We start from the raw sequence: 18,226 nt of genomic DNA on the forward strand, positions 1-18,226 counted from the left end.
GTCACCGGGCAGCCGATGCAAGCTCCTTGATCTTAGCACTGCATTCCTGTCTTAGCTTGCTGGCAATGACTTATACTACTGTACTCACCTCTATGCATACTAGATGAAGTTACAATCAATAAATGCTAGTGAAGTTGGAACATCTCTTGTTGCATGCCATCCGTTTCATCTAATCGCATCAAATCAACCTAATTTACTCCTCAAAATGGGCTGAGAATGGGAGTGGAACTTCCTTTGTCCTGGATGCGCGGCACTCTCCGAGCCTTCAGGCGACACCGAGTCCGAGGCCTTGTTTCCTAGGCCGGAGCTTTGCTGCTTCTCGATCGATCCGGGTTTCACCATGGGACCTTGGCGCTCACAAACAAAGACTTTGATATGAAAGGGCAGGGCCAGCAATCATACTGTCTTTGGGATGTTCAGTCTCAACATACAGGAATGTCTTTCTCATTCATGAATTACCACAGTACCACAGGTTTCACCTCTGTAATAAAGAGAGCCGATGTGAAAATGAAAAAAGTGATTCCATTATAGCAACATGTTCTTTACAAAGAATGCTGCGCTAGCCACCATATAATCTACACCCTCGAGTCGACCACGACTCCGAGAAATGAGCTATTGCTTGTGAGACCCTAACCAAAATTACACATTGAAGGAACACCTGGTTAGCAAATTCTACTGGATGCACCGTGCATATATACACGCCTAATCTCAACGCTTTTCACGGGACAGATTAACATCCCGGCAACTAATTTACAGGATATGTTAAACAGTGAGATTGATCCTACTGGTCATTCCAGGCAGCAACAGCGCAGCTAAAGAATCTCTATTTGCATGTAATTCCCCAATCTCCTTGACGAAAAAGTCTTAAGTCTCCTTCATTTTATTTTTATGGACGTATCCTTCGTGTCTTAAATACCAAAGAGCCCCTTCCGCTGCATGCTCGGCTGCAGCTTTCTTTGTTTCCCTAGGATCACTAAAGCTTTCCAAAACCATGCCCGGCGAATCTTCTATCGCAACAACCACCTTGTACCAGAACCTGCGGAAAGTTTCAGCAAAGGAATCCCAGAAATAGGCATTCATTAGGGAATTACATAAGTCAGACAAAAATTGCAACTATGAGGCCAGATTCAGAGACAAGGGAAAATCCAGGTATTTGTTGTCGACAGATATATCCTACAGATCTTCTAATGTCATGTTTATCTTTCACATAGATATAGTACTAACATTGAGCTAAAATGATTCCACCCATTTCAGAATGTGCAAATGATTGTGTTTGCTCATAGAATGTCAAATAAGAATTCCTAACAGCATAATTTTTAACCATGATATGCGACAACCATAACTCACTGACTTACAGCTTTAAGTGTCCTGGTCCTTCCTCTTTGCAACACTCAAACTCTGGCGGTTTCCAACAATTAGCAACACAAATCTCATACAAATGAGATTTTGCAGATCCTTTGGGAATCGCACCTGAAATTATTTGAGGGGTTAAGAGGCTGCCATGCTCATCTTGATGCCTGACAAAAGTGATAACAGAACATACCTTTTCTCCGTGACTCGTTATCACATCTGGTATCAGCACTCATCTCGTTGGCATCACTTCCAGTTGCTGTTTCAGAGAGTGACAAAGGCTGTTTACCAAGAGGAATTATGCTTGATGAAGAAGATCTGGACGCTTCATTGACTGCATAAACTTTGCGGCTACAATTCATGTTAGAGGGTGCCACGTTGATGTTTTCAGATCCATCAACATCAAAAGACATTACATCTACAGGAGCTTCATCATAGCCTATTAGTCTGGCTTCCATTTTACAGGACGACTTCAATATTTCCTCGAGAGACTTGGACTTCGGTGTGTAACCTTGAGCCTGGTTATGTGCAGTCATTGAGGTCCATCAGGTGAAAATAGATAGTGGGTTGAACTTACTACGTATAGTCAGAATCACAGATCAACAAATTGGAAAGGCAGGACCATTAAGGAACAACCCACTCAAGGTAAATGCCAACAGGTAAATCTCAGCGTAGAGATTTATCAAGAGAGAGAACTTCATCACTTGTCAGATGAAGAAATTAGTTTATAGGATAGAAAAAATCTAGCAAGATAAATCTCTACGCTGAGATACATCAGGTAAATGCCAACAATTTCGCCGATTCACTTGAAAAAGAACCAGCTGACAAACTGGAGAGAGAAGAGAACACATGGACAAAAGTTCCATCATGGGTTGTATCAAAATTAGTTTGGAGAGTTTATCTGAAATGTCTGCATGTTCTAGACATGAATTTGATCGAAATCATATACAATATATTTCGATTACTGTGTTCTTCTTCCCCCAAAATTTCAGTTTCTCATTGAAAATATAAATAAGACGTAAAAGCCATATGACTCCCAAAGGGGTCAATCAACTTGAAGGCATAGTGAAGTACAGCAAAAGATGGCCTAAAATGAAGGAGCATAAAACGTGTACCTTCAACTGTTCAATTACTTGTTGTGCAGAGTTCCTGAGAGCATCTTGTTTATTCAAGTTGGTCACAGAAGCCGTAGCACATTCATCCTCGCACGAAACTTTTGTTTCAACTGAATATGATACACCTTTCTTTGATACTGAAAACTTCAGAATCAGATTACGAGATTGACAAAGTTCTTGCAGTTCCCGTTTTGGGTTCAGCTGAAAGTTGGAAAAGCTCATGATTGGATCCAGAAATGATAGCATTATCTTCCAAACAGAGTTCAGATCGAATCCCGTGTCAAGGAGAATGGCACCAACGCAAGACTCTACCAAGTCTCCAAGAGCCTAAAATTTTGAAAATCAAGATTTAATCACCCTTACTGCATTAAATCCCAAGATTCTCATGTTTAAATTAGTAATGGAGATGGTTATTCATGCCAAATCATTAGACAATCTGTAGCAGAATGAATTGCGCATGGCAAAAGAACTGACATGAACTTCAATTAGAATATATATGCTGTTCATCAACATGGAAAGTTGTAACATGCACATAAAATATCTTGGAAGAACAGTGGTTTAAATATATGTTGAATTTCAATTATGACGGATCCAACGTCTTACACTTTAGGTGTGAGGGAGATTACGTCTTAGATGTATATATTTTGATAACGTCGTGGATTCTTTGTCTTGTAAATGAGATCACTCTGTAAATGGGTTGGCAGTTGGCACCCCCTTGGTCCCTCATAGAGAATTTCTCCTTATAAAAGAAATCATAATCTTGTCCTCATAATTATTTGCTTTCCTTGAAAATCATAAAAACAAAAGCCAATTATGAGCTTTAGGACTGGTAGTTTCAATGTAGAAACCAAAAATGTCCAAGGTTCATGTCAGGAATATATACCGAAAAAAAAAAAAAGGACATCAGAAAAAGTAGAATTCAAAGCCAGTCAAAATTCAAAAATCAAATAATAGTGACTAAGTCTGAAGATTCTTAAAGAGATGAGATGTTGGCTAAGATCAACTGACAAAAGAATTAATTTGTTTAAGTTGTAATTGTGAACACATTGTCTTTTCACTCTCCCACCCAAAGTCTAGGGCAAATTGCAAATTGCAAATACTACAATGTTTATATAAAAATCATATGCCTAAGTCTCCATTTTCATCTCATTTTAACTTCTTCCATTTTCGTCTCATATTAACTTCACTTACCACCCAAAAAGTTTGCTGATCAAAACACCCATCTTGTTGCCAAGAAAAGCACATTGAAAACTAGACAATCAACATTTTCCAATTCGGTGAAGCATCTTCTAGTTAGAAAAAGACATAACAAAGGAATCCACTGTAGCTTACCTTCGGACATTTTGGCCCCTCAAGAGAACCCTTCAATGATGCTGATCTCTTTACAAAGTCCACATAGTCTTTTATGACCTCAGTGAGGCTACTGGAATCACAAAGAAGAAACTTATGGAAGGACCGATCGACTGCAACATTAGCAAATGCCTTATTATTGACAGCCAGTGATCTCAAATCTGTCAATTCTCCAGGTTTCAACTTTGGATATGCAGAGTAGAGATATGACGTGATCAAGTAATCCAGGACGGCGTCTCCAAGAAACTCAAGTCGCTGGAATAAATTATAGAAGTATCAGATGTGCAAGCACAGTACCATTCAATTCTCAAAGGCTGCTTGAAAGGATGCAGTTGAAAACAGAGGATAAATTCATTTTGAAAAAAAACAGTGCGATACCTGATAACAGCCACCACCATGTTTATTGTAAGAAGGATGAATAAATGCTTGAAGAAGAAGACCTCTATGATGAAACTTATATCCTAAATAATTTTCAAGTGAGTCAATGTCCACACAGTCAGCCAGAGTCAGGTATCGGGTACTTGCAATGCAAGCACTGATAACTTGCGATGCATCAAAGTCAACTTCTAGGCCAATCCATCTAAGGAAAGCAGTTGCGGCTTTGAAACCACTATCAACTATGAATGCTCCTACAAGTGCTTCAATCACATCAGCGATAGTTTTCTTCTGCAACCAGTGGTGACCTTTACTGCACCTGACTTCACAAGCTTTTGACTGATGGGCTGCACCATTTTGATGATGAGAATGGATCATTCCTTCCGATTCCTTGTTGCAGATATTTGGGCAAGGACGGCCCAGTGCAAAAAATTGGCTGGCTTCGAATGGTTGATCACGTATGTATACCTAAAATGTCAAACCTATTGACTGAGATTGCAATTTAGGGGGAAAAGGAACACATGCACGCAAAGTTTATGTACAGTATGAGCATCGCAAGACAAGCTGGATTCCGGACTTAACGCAGTACTTTAGGATCCTATTCTGGGACGTGGTGGAGCAACAAGAGGTTGTGAACTGTCCGGATTATAAAACATAAGGGCGCGAACTTTTGATTGATTTCACAGAAGACATCAGATATGCATCAACGTCTCACTAGGCATTGAACACCGAAGAAAGACGATGACACACTCCGATATCCTAGATGGATGCCAAATTTGCAACCCAGCTTAAAAATGGAAATGGGGATAAATTGTCATTCGACATCTACTGCAAGCATGTTATAAGATGTTTCAACAAACAGTAAGAAATTTGCTGCACAAAACAATTGATATTTCAGCATCTAATATTACCTGTAAGTTGCTCTTGACAGCCAAACTGAACAAGTTAGAATTGTTTACAGCCTTTGAACGTTTCCTGGTGAGCCCACCTTCATCAAGTGCCTCATGGCGGAGAAAAAGATGTCGACCAACAGCAAATTTGAGGAAAGCATCTCCGAGTATTTCAAGCCTTTCAAGAGAAAAGCGCTCCTGGCACTTTTCTGTTGTGAGCGCTTCTAAAATCTAAGAGAAGATGGTTCCTCAGTAAATAGAGTTGTTCTTCAATTTGCTAAGCGAACAATAAATTGTTTGCAACATATCAAAAGCACCTCAAGCAAGCATTGAAAGCAAAATTATCAATGAAAAGGGCATACTCTATTAGCAGTAACTTTAGCTCCCTCTGAGAAAGAAGCAGATAACCGGTGCTTCAGTTGAATGGCCACGAGCAAGTTTTGCAGACGGTGCATGATTGATGGCAACAACGATAAAGAGCTCCCCAAATCTTTAGAGAACCCAAGTATTTTCAGCTCACAGAGCTCAGGAGGTATATCAATTAAGTATTCTTCAAGTTCATGTGCTTCTGTTTAGACATTAGACAATAGATGTGAGGGAGAGAAGAGATGCAAATATAAAACTAGCAAAAGATCCAAAATGCAAGTTTGTAAATTCAGGATCCTAACTTAGGATTGAGCAGGTTTGTCAGATGATGAGGTCAAAAGTTTGGAAGGGGAATCATAAAATCCTGGAAATACACCATAAACGATGATACAAAAATAAAAAAGAGGACCACGTGGAATTGGACAAATCTGCTTTTTAAAAAATTATATTTCGAGAAAATATAACTTTATCGAGGGCCTACATCCTTTAAAACATTGGAATCATATTTCAAGTCTGTACTTATGCCATGCACAATCTTCAAGACTAAAATATGCATCTTATACGAGTAAATTGAATCATGAAATTCAACATGAACCCTTGATTTTGCCAATTAGAATCCGAAACCCTTCCTACACCAAAAGGAATGAGAAATCGAATTGTCTTTGTGACTTCATTGGTATATCTATTAAGTTTAAGAAAGAACTAATTCCACCATATCTTCAGGGGGAACCTGTAGAAAGTAGACACCAAAAAGTCACCGATGCAGGTACAATCCCTAGTTACTCATTGTTTTGCAAGAAAATATAAGGATGCATACTTTTGTAAATAAGCTGTCAACAAGAAATTTTTTGTCAAGTACGGGAATGACAATACAGAGGAAATGCATGTGGTTACTGATCCAATTCGATTACATTGCACTAACTCTTTCAACAGAGATACAGAACTAAAAACGAGAACATGGAGAGGGAACAAGAATAGAATAAGAGCCGCCATTAAAGGGAAAAAGAAAGAAAGTCAAGAAAGAGTACCTGAGTCATCTTGCTTCCGGTTATGTAGCAGGTTGCGCACTAGAAAAAGAGGTTTAGCGTGCAAGAGAGGCTGCTCAGGAAGTTCAATATCAAGACCATACCTGTTTCCACAATTCAAGTAAAAGAATCCATTTCACTAGAGAACTCCATAAAAACAAAACACATAGGATGCAAGTTTCTTTTAAGGAGATGGTAACAAAATACTAGTAAAAGATGTTGACACAGCACCAACTCCAGTTACATACGTTCTATTTATGTGTTCTGCATGGGTTAACGGATCTGAATCTTTATATCGGCTGCCCCCGCTCTTCTTAGAGTTAATGCTAGTAATGAAGTAGAATAACTTCTTATATGGAGCATATACTAAACTATTTTCAACATCACTTTTCCATTCGGAACCATTTGCAAGTGTCAAACGACGCCGTGAAAGAGCATATGTCTTTGCCGTTCTGTGAGTCGGATTCCCGAAGACCGTTCTATGAGTCGGATTCTCGAAGAGTGGAGATGATAAGCATCTTCTGATAGTTTTCCAGTCTACACTAACACAACTGTTGCTCTTTTGCAGAATGACTGGAAGCAACAGATAGTAGGATGAGCCTGAATTGAAGTCATTATCCTGCCCCAGAGGAATAAATTCTCGTTGTAAGTCTGATCGGTCAAGGATGACCTTGAGAAACATCTCTTGAAACTTCTGCGCTTCCACAATCTGTCAACAAGTAACATTAGTACGAGGAAGTTGGAAAAGCCAAAATCATAATGCAGAAAGGACCATCATCAACCTCATCTTTATCAAATGCAACAACTGCGGATGGCACAAGCTTTGTCTTTACAGACCTACCACGAGCCAGATGAAGATCGATTTCCATTATCTCAGCCTCTGCTGGAAGACGTGCCTTCACAAAGAGACCAAACTCTTTATAGGTCCTATCCGCAGGATCAGGACAAAATTCTATATAGTAAGTATGGAGAGCAACATTCTTCAAGCCAGACCATGTTTCCCTGAGTGCATCCGGAACTAACATCTCATGTAGTTCACCTCGAGAACCCTCATCTGCTCAATAGAAGAACCAAATGTAAACAACCCAAAGAAAAGACCACCAACAAAATAGAATATTTAATGGCTAGTTTAACCTTCACAACTGAGTGAATCAAAAGAGATGACCATCTCCTCAAGTTTGTCATCATCGCGCTGTGGCAGGAGAAAATCATCCAGAGCACCTAGTTTATGCAATTCTTCAATTGCTTGTAGAGAAGCTTCCTTTTTAGCAGCTTCCATCGATAGCCTCGGTGCGCTTACAATCTGGTGAATCGGGGAATTTGCAGGGAGGATAATATGGCAGACAGTACCCCCTACATCATCAAAATAATAGAACTTCGGCTTGGGATCAAAGTACCTGAGAAAACATTTCAAGGTGCCTCAATGAGTGCTACTACATGAATCATAAATTATTTTGATAAACAAAAATTAGGTAGTCAATACTTCAATTGAGTAATTCTATCCAGCAACAAATGAAACAAGGGGCATACTCATCATGTGGAAGTTTCGCACAGTATTGGTAGAGTAATGAGATACTAGATCCAGAACTGATGGAAGCGCCTGAAGAATCTACCCTATATATTCTTTCCTCCAATGCACTAAAAGTCTCATCCGATGTCCGAGCAGTGATCTCCACGTTCATTCGATCTTCGTCCTTTTTGAAATTATCTATCAAATCAATCTCTTTCTGATTGCCCCTACAATGTTAAGATTCTTTTTCAGAAAAATACAAGCATCAAAGCCACCGTGCATCAGAAAGAAAAGGCTATTGGAAAGCACCTGTCCACTAAGAATGCATATTCTGATTGAGGCATTCGTGCACGACCTCTAGATTGAATAAAACTAGAGACAGTTTCAGGAGGATCGAATCGAATCACCAGGCAGCATGTCTGAATGTCAAGGCCTTCTTCACCCACTTTCGTAGCAACCAATAGATTCAACTGGCAATTAACAAGATCAGGAACTAGTAACCAACTTGGGCCGATAGAACCATTGCCTAATGCAGAATGTGCAGTGTTTCCTTTATCACCATAAATAAAATAAAGGAATTGTTGATCATCAGCAAAGGATTGTCCTATGCAGACAATCAGAGAAGGACAATCCCATATAGCTACCATGTTTGAGCAAACAAGTCTAAAACACATTCAACATCTTGGAGGATTTGAGGATGAAGAGGAGACTTCTGGAAGAGAGACTTCTTGATAAGGGAAGAAAAACTCCCATGTGATACGGGCAACAACACCCATAGAATAATAGGAGTGACCAAAACATAACGTGTCAGTAAAAGAAAAACCAACTATTACCTTTCCTGACTGAAAATTATCAAGAATGCCTTTCATATTCTTCCTTGACATGTTTCTTTGTCCTGAGTGAACTCCCACAAGATAATCACACTTCCAAGATGCCAACATTGTAAGATTTTGCAGTATATAAGTCAATGATCTCGCAATAACTATCCTGTTCACGAAAACTATACACTTCGCATTTGGCTGAGACCTGGAAAGAGAGATGTGGAGTTCTATTAGAATATTTGCCAGCCATGTATTGTCTGATGAACGAAATAATTTCAGAATGAACAGTCTAAAGTGTAATTACGAATTATAATGATTATAGAACAAATTCAAAGCATGACTACCAAAGCAATACGTGCAAATGAAGTTGGTTAACTAGTAAAACTTGGTAGCCATCTGTTCTTTAGCTTCCTAGAATTCTATGTCCTCAATAATCGCTAATCTGATGCCATGCTTAGCTACTTCACAACAAGTTTTTAGCTGCACTTTCAAGAAACATCATGCTTTTCATCATCATTTATGCGGTGCATCTGTACAAGATTAACTATTGGGCATTCATAACTTTCAGCCCCGAGAACAAAATTCAAATATGCAGTGATAAGTGAGCTCCATCCAACATGACAATGCCACCTGACCCAATGATGGACGTGAGCAGAGAAGAAAAGGGGGGGGGGGGGGGGGGGGGACCGTGGAGTGGGGGATTGGCATTAGTTGAAACTTCCTCAAGTAGAAAGCTAGGGAATAATTCGGGCTGTAGTTTAAACAATTAGAGAATGGCCGACATCTAAGAAGCAGTCCAGCATGTCGTCTTTCATGAGATCGATCAAGTTCTAGGGCATTAATCCTTGTGACCAGGTAGACACTAGAAAACCACGTTCACAGCATCAAATCAGACTACAGGAATCTGATTGAATCTAAGAGATGAATAGTTGGTGTACATTATGTAAGAAACACGTTTAGCATATGATATCTGATATTGCTAAGTCACTTTGTTAACTCCTACATAATCTTGTGTTTGAGCCTTTTGACTTGCAAATATTTTGACGAGGGGAAATTTTGAGAATTGTCAACCATCGGCAACAAACATATCATCAATCTTTAGCGAACAAAGTAAACTGAAGTGAAAGAAAATTCCAAATACCAAAAATTTGTACGTATATAAATGATGAAAAACTTAAAGCACTGACCTGAAAGAGGACAGTATGCGAACAAGGCACAAGAGCTTGCATGAGAAAAGGGGTTCTTTCAGAATCGTTAAAGCTGATATGTCACCTGTGAACATACATGATAAGATTCGCGTTAGAAGTCATGCAGAAAAGAAATGCCGGAGCACAACAACTCAAAAGTGAAATTGCCATGCTATTTTTAAGCGTATGGGGGATAAGATAAAACAATAACGGAACAAGTGATTCTGGATGGCACACAAAGAAAAAAAACAAGCATAAAACTGCGTATAGAGGAGGCTCGGTCAATTATCCAGACATAATAATACCTTTAGGGCAATCAGAAGCAAAGATACTGGAAGCCTGAGTTAAATATCTATCACATAAAGGAACATCACTTGAATTTTCTGCTGCCTCAATCAATGCATTACGCTCGGAATAATCACCTCTAAGTAGGATCTGACAAGCCTTGGAATGTGAAAACAAGTAAAGGTTAATAAATTGGAAAATAGTAGTGTCCTGCATGGAAGGGATTAAATCTCAACGAGGATGCACAGATTACATAAACAGCTCTTTTGCTATCTCTAACAAACACTGTGAGTAGCTAAGTGGCATCATGTAGATATAAGTATCAAAACACATAAACAACACAATCTCATGAAGCAAGCACCTGAAAAGTGGACGTTAGCAAGGATGACATAGCTTTCCCAATAAAGTAGAACAGAGGCATGGAAAAAGTTCTGCCAAATGTTCAGAACTCCAGATATAAATGAAAACCCCTTATGGTTGCCGAAAACGCAAGTTCCATAATAGAACGGTTATGGCTTCACATATGCATGCAAACATGCTCAACATGCAAGCAAGAAAAAGATCTGAGCAGTGAGAATACACGTTTGTTGTTCCAGTAACAAAAATTCTCCCCGAAAGAGCAGTAAAACAAAACCAGCAAAAGAAGACAATGTCGACATCAAGTTATTTTTGTAGACTGAGAGATGAAAAACAATAGCAGATGATAAAGCAAGATGACTAGATATCACAAAATCATACTTGTGTCGCTCCCCAAAGTCCAAGTTTCTCTGCACATATTATGATATTTTCATGCATTCTGTTGAGCATTCTTTTGGTGCTCTGAAGGATTTGATGATCATCTTTTTTCCTGCTGAGTGTTGATAGGCACTGCTCTCACCACAGAAGTGGTAAATATAAGAATCCAATTCCCCAAGATTAGGCTCATTGCAACCTGAAAGCATAACACCACACATACCTGGCGTTTAACCTCCTCGAGTTGACTAAAGCAAGTCGAAAAGGAGCTAGATGCGCCGCGCACAACAGGACCATAACAATACACTTTCACAGTAGGAGATGCCACAAAGCTGTCCAATTCTTCCTTATCTTCAACTGAGTAAACCTACAAACAAATGGAGAGGAGTGTAGAAATCAACTAGACAGGTAAAGCACCCCAAGCAGGCAATTTCCCATGATGTCACAGACCATGGGAGATCCATGAAAGGATGTCCATCATTAATCATCTTGGTCTAGAAATAGCAATGTCAATGAAATTGGACAAATCCACAACATGCATCAATGAGGGTAGTCAGAACAGGAATCTTAAAACACTTGAAGAAAACCAAAGAAATGACTGCCAGGTGAATTTTTTTCATCACTCATTAATTACATATATACTAGTGAACATATGGATAAAATGAAATATCAATGAAAGCGTATAATTCAAGTTATACTTCAAGTTAGATGCTAACCTTAGCATTTAGCAAATTTTCAAGACTGTTGATGCTTCTTGGAAGATTTTCTTGCTCAGAAGCACCTGAATTACATAAACCAAGGTTAGGCCACAAAACAACAGTAGGGTGTCAGTTTAGCTCCAATGGTAGGATACTAAATCAAGAGTTAAAAATAAAAGACTGTTATTTGTAGGAGAGCATTTACAGGCAGCTCACACATATGACAGGTCAGCTCCCAGGAATAACAATTCCAAAAAAAACATCCCCATTCTCAGATATATACTTGTATATGTCCAACATTTTAACGATGGAAACATAACAAATTCATTACCAAGTGGAAGATGAACCAAAATTCCACTTGATCTAATGAGAATTCTCTATTGATCTCAGCAAAGAATACCTATAGATGCATCAAAACCATTTTGCTCCCATTCTCCATTTAACCAGATAGCTTTGTGTGAAGATATCAGAGAGTTGGCAGGCTTGGAGCCCACAAACTATACAAGTGATTTATTCTTTCTCCCCAATGTATCTAAACAAGTGGACTGAAAAGAGTATTGAATTCTTAAGTAATGCAAGAATAAGGGACACACTGCCGCATCAAGAAGAGAATTCAGATAAAATCTCAAGATCCAGGGATTCTGTCACTTCAATTGAAAAATGGCATAAAGCAATATCACCTTCCAAAGAACTTCACAAATCAAGCACCTTTCAAAACAATACCGGAATGACAAACCTTACTTCACAGTTCACATAAATCGACTGACTATTATTATATCTCAAGTGAAAAGTAAGTATTCTCACCTTTTCCAACAACTGGAGATGCCGTCATGCCAAAAATCCGAGGCCGCTTCAAGAGATCAGCTTTATAAAATATCTAAAATAGAAAGAAGGTGGGAAACGGACACCACAAGTGCGACAACTTTCGTACGGTGCTTACTCGAGTGCCATAAATTTTCAATTGATCACTTGAGTGCCGTAACTTTCATACGACGTTCACTTGAGTGCCATAACTTTTCAACCAATCATTTCAGTGCCATAACTTTTAAAAAATGTTCACCACAAGCATCGGAAATCCGACGTGGCAGGGCACTTGTGGTGAACCAATTAAAAAGTTATTACACTCAAGTAATCGATTAAAAAGTTATGGCACTCAAGTTAACGTTTTATAAAAGTTATGACACTCAAGTAATCAATTGAAAAGCTGGTACTCAAGTGAGCGCCGTACGAAAGTTACGGCCTCTGGGGTGTCTTTTTCCCCAAGAAGATGATATACGTAAATGACATGGTCATGATAAAGGTGAAAGTTTTGTGCATTTTCAAGAGCAGAGCAAGTATCGACGTTCAATGTGACCCTTTACCCTCATAATTTCAGCATAAGGATGACCACTTTTGACTTGAGCATGATGGCATTCGTCGAATATCAGAAGAGCAATAGAATCCATCTTGATGAAACAGTGTGACAAGCTCCGGAGCAGTATTATAGGGGTCATAACAAGAACCTGCAAAAAATTGTCAGCATTCTGTTCAGAGCATTCACAGGAGCTTCCCATCAACTGTGTCCTAAATGAATCCTGTTTTTCTTTAAAGTTGAAGAAACGACTCATAACCACAGCAAGATTGCTTTTCAAAATTAAAGCAGCTAATCAAAGGTTGTCACCAGCTTCTCCAAATAATCTTCTACTGCGCATCTATGTTATCCTAGCAGATATTGACCAGGTTGTACAGAGCCACCAAACTATTATCAATCATTTTTAACTATGCAATCCGAGTCACCTCATATTTTTCTATCTCATTTTCCCACTCTGCATGTGTCTTCAATCGCTTGGAGCCCCCGCAATAGCTGCCAACCTTTAAGTCAATTGAATCTTCTATAACCCTGGCTTGCTGCAAAGTTAGATGCACGGCCAATTAGGAAGCATGGTAAGGTCATGATAAAGAAAAAGCATCAAAATCTCGGAAATACAAAAGGATATACTGAATGGGAAAAAATGGTAGACCAGAGATATCATTTGCATAGCTTTGATCTCTGATTCAACTTTGAATGACTCACATGAATTAATTCCTGAAATCAATTCATCCTGGAGTACACCAAAAGCTTTTCAAGTAGCAAATTGGCAGTGGCTACAATTGGCCTGAGCCTTAAAGGCTCGCACATTGTTGTAAAGCGATTTATTGTATCCACTAGTCGTGCATTTAGCACACCAACACGAAAGTTCTAAATGGAAAATTAGCCAAAAAGAAGCTTACTTGTTGAACCAACGCAACAGTAGGCGCAAGAAATACGCAGATGTTCTTGTTGGGTTTCCGTATCAAGTGACCCATCTCGTGCATTAGCAAAATTGCTATATGGGTCTTTCCACTACCAGTCCCCAGGTACACGATCACATTCTCCTCCACAGCTTTCTTGCATAGCTCCAATTGATATCTTCACCAGAATTGCAAACCAAAGGACACAGATTTAAGCCACATTTCGGGGGAATTCACACACATTAAACCCCACGAAAGGAAAAAAAAAATTCAGTCAACTGAAAAACTACGAGAATGGCTCAATGATCCCACACAGGACCACGAAAGCGAGGACTACAAAGCCAAACATTCTTAAAAATCCATCCTTTTTCTATAAGCGAAGTTTCTTGGAAAATCAAAGCACATGAACCACCAGGGAATCATCTTTCCCTGTCGTGTCACCTTCGCGAGGGAGAAGGGCACACTAAAAACCTCCAAAGCAGCCAAAATTTTTGCCAAAGAAAAGATGACCCAACTGGGAGATTAAGCTGAAACATCGGAAAAATTCACTTACTTTCTTGCAATCCTCCTCGGGTCCTTCTCCGCCCTTCTTCCTGCCTCCCAGCTCACTCCCTCGTCGTCTCCAGCAGCAGCCGACAAGCCGGAAACCGGAGGCAGAGGCGAGCACGAAGAAGCCAGCAAGCCATTCGGGCTCCGCATGATTTCCTCAGCCTCGCCGTCCGGCATGGCCGCAGCTTCCAGCTCCAAGAACCCACCAAGAACGACCCGAAAACTCACAAGAAAAGACAGCACGGAATCAGAGCTCAACAGGGTCGGTGCGCCAAGAAGTCCACTGGGCGTTCTTGGTCGTCAGTCGTACAGTTCTGGTGACGAACCGGTTCTTGGGTTTTGATTGTCGGTTGACCCAAGCAAGGAATTCGTGCGTGCCTTAGGAATCGGGTGGGTCGTGCGAGAAAACATCGCCGTGTCTTTGCCCCCTTTTCATAGGACGAGGACAGTAAAATCCTTAAACCAAATTTTGGTATGTCGAATCCTCGTGGATTTAGCAACTCGAATCTGTATTAATGAACTGTCTTTTAAAGGAGATTAATCTAACGTGTCGTTCGATTAGGCCATTATTTTTTAGGGGTCGAGTTCGGCCTATTTTCCCCACTATGTCGGCTTGTAGATATCGCGCGATCTAGCTCGGCAGATAATTAATTTTCGTGCTTTTGTGTGATCTACCGGTTCTCGAGTGATAAATCCGATTCAGATGGGTCGAGGTGTAGTTCGTTAAATCAGTTGAAAAGGATATTGATAAAGCCGAAAAGGGTGCCGATAAAGCTAATCATTAACGACTAGCTCGGGTGTGCTGTATGACCGGCATAAAGCTCGACTTGTTAGATATTACGGAGGCTCGGTATCGATAATCCCGTCTCAAATAGATCGGGATATAGTTCATTCGATCCTAACTTTTGAAAATTTCGTGCAGTTTGTTTTACACTTTTACTAAAGTTACAATTTCGGGACAATTACTTTAATTGGTTTCATTTAATATACCCTTTTTTTGGAAATAAAAATCCATTGAGAGTCTTACTTTCAATTTTAACATCATTGACTATATGCATAATCACAATCAGAGAATAGTCACCACTTTACTTTGGCTTTTGCTTCCCAGGAGCCCAGAAGCATTTCTGAGGAAAATTTATAAAAAAAATAAGTGCCAAAGGAACATTGAAAAATATGAAATAAATAAAAAAAAATTGAGGATTAATTGACACTATAAAACGCAAATACATGTATTGCCTTATTATTATTATTTGTACAGTATCCAGTCCCAGAAAATACATGGATTGAGGGTGGGACCCACCAACACAACAGGTACTTGAGGAGCAAGTCAGGAACCTAGGACCGGCAAACCAACAACATTAAAAAAACAAAATAAAATAAATAAAGAAAGAGGGATTAAAGTGTATAGAACTTGTAGCAGAAGAGAAGATAACGTTACAAACAGTGCATCATCTTCTCCTTCTCCTTCCTTCCTTCCTTCCTACGTGCTTTCAATTCTTTGCTCGCCTTTGCCGTTATTTGCCTCTTTCGTAAAGGCGCCGCCTTCCGAAAATGTTCCGATAAATTACTTTTTCCCCGTTCATGATCCGACCGCCTTTTATGTTTGAGGTGTGTGGTCAGTCCGCACGTGAGGCGATCACATTAACCTTTTTCGTAAGATTCGACGCGCTGCGACCTTAAAAAGAAAAAGAAAAGGATTGAGTGCACTAAACCTATCGCGGAAGAAAAGATGACATTACGAATACTGCATTGTCTTCGCCTTCTTCTTTCCTTTGTATGCTTCTAATTCTTTGCTCTTCTTTACCGTTATATGACTTTGGCGTAAAGGCATCTCCTTTCGAAAACGTTTCGATAAATTACCTTTCCGTTTACAATGCGCGGTCGGCTCGCACGTGAGGCAATCGAATAAACCTTTTTGTAAGATTCAACATGTTAGCCTATAAAGTCGATTGAGATATGTTGAAACACGTTACTAAAATTAATAAGATAATATTATTTACTTTTCAAACATTTTCAAATAAGTCGATCACAGCCTTCATGATTGACACAGTTGGTAGGGGTATTGGGGAATTTCCAATTTTAGCACCGTACACAAATTGTTCTGGACGAAGTAGGAGAGTGATCTATTTCAAGGTAGGTCGGTTCCCACCTTGGAACATGAAATCGGACTAGACAATGTCGATTCTCAATTCGTGGGACGTGAAACTATCCTTATCCACCCTGGAACCAATTAGTCGATTGAGGCTCCTTTCATGATCGTACTCGTATCTTCAAAAGAATGTACAAAGCGTGTCGCATCTCTCTCTATCTTCTGGTCTCGAAATCCGAGATATAATGCATATACGCAACTGTTGGTTTTGATACTATGTGCACGGACATCGATAGAGAACTCAAATCCCAAAGTGGTCTCTCTCTATGCTTACTAAAATCTTTCTAAATTTTCTCTCCCTGCCGACCGTAATCCGAACTCCTCATTTCTTTATTATAATTTAGATTAATATCACAACAAATCCGAAATTATTACATAAGTATCATATTTATCCCAAATTAATTTTTGTGTTATAAAAACTCCAGAACTGATATATCCATACTATATTTATCCCAAACAAATTTTTGCGTCACAAAAAATCCTAAACTAGTATTCCAATGCTACATTTATCCCAAACCGGTGCACCTGTATTATACTTACCCCAAAAAATCTTGGATTTACCACATTTTGGGATATATGCGATACGGGTATATCAATTTGGAGTAAATGTGCCACGGATGTGTCAGTTTGGGATTTTTTGCTACAAAAAATTATTCTAGGATAAATGTGGTATGGGTATATACTAGTTTAGGAGTTTTTGTGTCAACACAAATATTAGTCTGGAAAAAATGTGACATGAGCATACCAGTTTGAGATTTTTAGTGGAATTACCCCTTTTAATTTTCTTTTCTTTTTGCCCCGCTAGTCACGAGCCCCTGTTCAATTCTTACTAATATAAACCCTCCACAAGAATTTTACTGTCTTCTTCCTACGACAACCATTTGGGTTCTTTGTTGAAGGAGAGACAAGAAGACAAATGTTGTGAAAATAAGCGATCGAACAATAAAATAAACAAAACAAGAAAATAAATTAGACACCGGATTTACGTGGTTCGATTAAGGTGACCTAAATCCATGAGAAGAGCAGCAAATAATTCCACTACAAATCAAGCGATACAACGGAGATTACAACCACACTCGAGTCACTCAAACACTCTTACTGTTTCCCAACCCCCAATTACATATAATATTTCACACCATGTTTAGCCCAATAATTCCTTACAAAATAATATTTCAATCTCACGAAGGAATTCACAAATCTTATTCACAAGATTTAATCAGTCTCCACACTTGAATTCTCGGTGTAATTCCATAAACAAAACCCACTACCAAGCACTCGTGTAGCAGCGCTTCAACCTCTCCATAAGGAATCAATGATCTCCGTGCGTATGTGAATATATAAACACTCACACACACACCACCGATTATGGACGAACCGATTCTTTGGTATTGATTGTCAAGTTGCCCAAGAAAGAATTCGTGCATCCCTTAAGATTCGACCATTATTTTTTACGGGTTGAGTTCGGCATATTTCCCTCCATCGGCTCGTAGATATCACGCGATTTAGCTCAGCAGATAATTAATTTCGTGCTCCGTGCGATCTATCGGTTCTCGAGTGATAAATCCAATTCGGAT

The 18,226-nt window shown here is 39.3% G+C and overlaps 1 protein-coding gene across 4 annotated transcripts; it reads right to left on the reverse strand.

Moving 5' to 3' along the window:
• Positions 1 to 93: 93 nt before the first annotated feature.
• Positions 94 to 14,802, reverse strand: LOC115677367 (dicer-like protein 4). Of its 4 annotated transcripts, none has more exons than XM_056320876.1 (25): positions 14,508 to 14,802; positions 13,955 to 14,132; positions 13,481 to 13,591; positions 13,066 to 13,206; positions 12,509 to 12,581; positions 11,723 to 11,787; positions 11,230 to 11,373; positions 11,013 to 11,141; positions 10,295 to 10,433; positions 9,990 to 10,074; positions 8,815 to 9,007; positions 8,291 to 8,451; positions 8,002 to 8,208; positions 7,606 to 7,868; positions 7,254 to 7,525; positions 6,720 to 7,180; positions 6,475 to 6,575; positions 5,443 to 5,648; positions 5,102 to 5,311; positions 4,194 to 4,658; positions 3,798 to 4,070; positions 2,466 to 2,792; positions 1,544 to 1,868; positions 1,356 to 1,470; positions 94 to 481 (listed from the first exon to the last, which is right to left on the reverse strand). In XM_056320876.1, exons 1-25 carry the CDS (start codon positions 14,678 to 14,680, stop codon positions 445 to 447), a joined length of 4,854 nt encoding a protein of 1,617 aa, XP_056176851.1. In that variant the 5' UTR covers positions 14,681 to 14,802; the 3' UTR covers positions 94 to 444. The 4 variants fall into 4 exon arrangements, 3 of the variants coding, with proteins under 3 accessions (XP_056176851.1, XP_030456382.2, XP_056176850.1); XM_030600522.2 differs by lacking the exon at positions 94 to 481 and adding an exon at positions 503 to 1,036; XM_056320875.1 differs by lacking the exons at positions 94 to 481; positions 11,013 to 11,141 and adding an exon at positions 503 to 1,036.
• Between the last annotated feature and the right edge of the window lie 3,424 nt (positions 14,803 to 18,226).

This window comes from Syzygium oleosum, unplaced genomic scaffold, assembly GCF_021117445.2.
Source record: "Syzygium oleosum isolate NSW1041296 unplaced genomic scaffold, Sole_v2.1 Sole_v2.21, whole genome shotgun sequence".
Lineage (NCBI taxonomy): Eukaryota > Viridiplantae > Streptophyta > Magnoliopsida > Myrtales > Myrtaceae > Syzygium > Syzygium oleosum.

Bases quoted from the DNA above. Each gene is read 5' to 3' on its own strand.
- LOC115677367 (XM_030600522.2), bottom strand. From the start codon at position 14,680: ATGCCGGACGGCGAGGCTGAGGAAATCATGCGGAGCCCGAATGGCTTG. The intron at 1,869-2,465 runs GTACACGTTTTA...GCACATAACCAG, and splicing joins AAGTAATTGAACAGTTGAAG to GCTCAAGGTTACACACCGAA. The intron at 1,471-1,543 runs GTATGTTCTGTT...AAATAATTTCAG, and splicing joins TAACGAGTCACGGAGAAAAG to GTGCGATTCCCAAAGGATCT.